General features: G+C 28.8%; 1 protein-coding gene across 1 annotated transcript in view; it reads right to left on the reverse strand.

The window, feature by feature from the left end:
* HELRODRAFT_171023 (hypothetical protein) overlaps positions 1–1,686 on the reverse strand; it is a gene marked incomplete at both ends in the record, with an annotated part of 18,570 nt that extends 16,884 nt beyond the window's left edge. The window contains one exon of the mRNA XM_009016835.1: positions 1,620–1,686. Within this exon, the coding sequence (XP_009015083.1) occupies positions 1,620–1,686 (67 nt within the window). The remainder of the gene's footprint in view (positions 1–1,619) is intronic.
* Positions 1,687–3,722: the final 2,036 nt, after the last annotated feature.

A 3,722-nucleotide genomic window follows, 5' to 3' on the forward strand; every position in this document is an offset into this window, starting at 1 on the left:
GTGACATCATGACAAACAACAGGGCAGACATGATAAAAGAAACAAATGAATTATTTATACACGCTCGTATATTATTATGGCGATGCATGTCAGTTCTTATAAGAAGATATTTTTTCTCCAGTGCGGATAAATTATTAGCATTCCTTCTTCTTATTTCAGTCAGTCAGTCTCTGCATTAAGAAAATGGTTCTTTGTGGTTTCCCGCGATTTTTGTTGTTGTTTTATCAGGCAGTTGTTGTTCAGGTTTTGGTCTACGTTGTTGTTTAGGTTTAACATATTATACATATTCGATGTGTCTTACGTTGTTGCTGAGACGAGACATGTTGCCAAAGTTGTTGTTGTTGTACGTTTAATAAAGTTTCTCTTCATATTTCTACCAATGTACGATTTTGTTAATTTGAATTTGATTTTGGTAATATATTTATTGTAGATGATTCTAAAAAAATGAAATTAATTTTTTTATTAATTATTAATTCTTTTTTTTCATTTTCTTGAAATCTTAAAAAAATCAAAAAAATCCATTATTAACAACAAACAAACAAAATGACCGCTCTTCTATAACTAGTCCAGAACTCATTGAAAAATAAAATACCAACAAACCAAACAAAAAAACAAAACAACATTATCACTTGCTGGGTCATATAAACAACAGAACAAAATAATCCACTTCTTATTACTAATCCGAAATTTATCGTCTGCGCGCCAGCTCCCACACCTCCCAACTGCACATGTGTACCAGGAACTGGAACAAGACAGCGTTGGAAATATTTTATAAGTATAAAATTGTGATAACAAATTTGAGAATTAATGTTTGTGGCGTTTAAATTATTGTAAATTTTATTGTAAATTGAAATTTTTTAAATTAGTTTGACATACTTTTCATTATGAAAGAGAAATATATTTTTTTATTGTGAAGAACTGATACAAATTTATTATTCAGGAGTATTTTTAAACTGGAGTAATTTGAAGAAAAGTGTTACACGATTGCAAAGACTAGTAAATATATAAAAACAACATCCTGTCAATGACAAAAACATAACCATAACTCCTCAACAACAACAACAACAACAACGTCAACAATAACAACAACAAAAACAACGTCACCAGCATCAACAAAACCATCACCATCTGTATTGATCAGTTAACATCAAGCATCATTTAAATAAATACCTTTGCCAAATTGAAACAATAACAATGAAATATTACCCCTTCACTTGAAAACAAATTTATAGCATAATGTTTTTTTGTTGAAAAATGTAACAAATAGTTTAAACTTCTATTAATATACTTACAATATAATACTTATAATACTTATAAACTTGATAATATTTTCACGGGTAGACATACTATTATGAATAAACCATTTTATTGTATGCGTTTATATGTGCAATTAAATGTCTTAACATAAATTTTTAAATGTTGTTTTTTGAAAACAGTACATACATCTCACATTTGCCAAAGTTAAATTTTTAAATGTAGTAGCTTTTTGTTTGAATTTTTTCTATCATATGTAAATGTCAGACTTATGTCACTGGTAACAAAAATTTTAGCAAAATAAATTTTCAAATTGGAAAGCGCAAAACTTTTATCTTTTTGTAGCGCATAAATTTTCAACTTACTTAAAAAACCAAAAACAATAAATCGAATAAGCCGAAGTTGTTGACCGGGCACATCCCTACTATCCATCTCGAAAAAGAAGAAGCAACTGTTACGTCATCAAGGCGTCCACCGGAAGTAAAGATGGATTTGAAAAACACACGCCTGTCTTGTTCGATGTAGGATCTTTTTTTGGATGTTTGCCGTCGGAAACGTTTGTCACCTACTTAAATTATTTTTTTCCTCCATATTTTTTTTCGTTTTTTTTTTTCAATTTTTGCTTGCTTGCTTTTTATATCTTCGTTAGGTTTGTTTTTATTTATATTTGCGAATAAATTTTATTTTTTGTTTGTTGGTTTCTCAAAAGTGCGTTACTTTCCATTAAAAACATTTTTTTTGTCCGCGAGAAAGTTTTTTGTATACTTCTCTTTCCGCCCTTCGACGAAATATATCCGGAGATTAATTTATATTCCAAGATGTTTGGCGTAGAGATTTTTTTTTTCGATGGTTTCATTTTCCTATGTTGTTTATATTTCCGTGTTGTTTATTATTCTATGGTTTTTATTTTTTCATGTCGTTGTTTTTTTTAAATATTTTTCTACGTTGTTTTTTTATAATGTTTTTCTATGTTGTTTATTTTTCTATGTTGTGTTATATTTCTGATGTTTTATTTTGTTTTTTTTGATAATCATACATAGGTATAATTGCAAGAAATTAAATTGGCATAACAAATTAATCGTCATCTGGTCAGCCGTTTATAAGTTTTTATAGATTTTTTGGTCATTCTTTTGTTAATTGAATTATTCTTTTTTATGATTCATTTTCTCATTTGTTCATTCATTTACTCACTCACTCACTCATTCATTCATTCACTCATTCATTCACTCAATCATTCACTCATTCATTCATCTATTCAAATACCAATCACTCATTATATTCTCTGCTGTGCATAATTTTCAATCCAATTCAACAACTTTCTCTTTCGTTCATAAAAAAATTTTCATATTCATTTTCATTTTTTCATTCGTTCGCTATCTTATATTATTATTACTATTATTATTATTTTTATTATTATTATTATTACTACTATTATTAGCTTTTCCCTCCATTGTCATCATTCTCTCACCATAAAAATTTTTACAATGTCTTAGCATTTTCAACGCATCCATCAATCAACGAAAACTCATTCTCATTTTTACTCTGTTTCCCATTCTTCCTCTCTTCCTCTCTTTCTTTCACACTCTTTCTTTCTTTCTTTCACACACTTTCTTTCTCTCTTTTTATACATTTTATTTTTTGATTTACTAGCTTCTTATATTTTCTCACTCTCTTTTCTACTCTCTCGCTTTCTCTCTTGCTTTATGTATCCCAATATTCCCTAGTTCTTCAATCTATCTTTTTTTCTTTCTGCCCCTCTCCTTTCTCTCTCTCTCTCTTCTCTCTTTCTTTGTTTTTCTTTTTATCTCTTTATCTAATTCCCATTACCTTTTTTCTAAATTCTTTTTCTCTCCCTCTCTTTCGCTTTTCATCTCAATTCATCTTACTTTTCTTTCTTTTATTTCTACATCTCCCATCCACCAATCCCACCAATCAAACCCATAAACTCCAGCAATGCACGACAGGAACACAATTAATTTTGACATGACGGTCTCTAGGTATGTATAATTGTTTGTATGTATGTTTATGTGTATTTGTATGTATGTATATGTGTAATTGCTCATTTGTATGCGTATTTATGTTTGTTTATATAAATGCATGTTTATGTGTGCTTGTTTGTTCGTTTGTATAAATGTTGGTATGTTTAAATGTGTTTGTTTGTTTGTATGTTTATGAGTGTTTGTATGATAGTGTATGTATTACTGTTTATTTGTTTGTATGTATTTATGTATGTGTGTTTGTATTTATGTGTAGACGTGTTTTTATGCATGTATGTACACATGTTTGTATGAGTGTGTGTATGTATGCATGTGTGTTCGTGTGTGTATGCTGTATATTGACAGCAATTAAAATACCACAATACTTAATAAAACATACAATACATTCAAACGCTTTCAAATCTAGCTCGAAATTTGAAACACAGCTAAAGACAATCCAGTAAAGATATTTGTAGAAGAAAAAATTCATTC

Source organism: Helobdella robusta (assembly GCF_000326865.2).
Source record: "Helobdella robusta unplaced genomic scaffold HELROscaffold_19, whole genome shotgun sequence".
NCBI classification, from domain to species: domain Eukaryota; kingdom Metazoa; phylum Annelida; class Clitellata; order Rhynchobdellida; family Glossiphoniidae; genus Helobdella; species Helobdella robusta.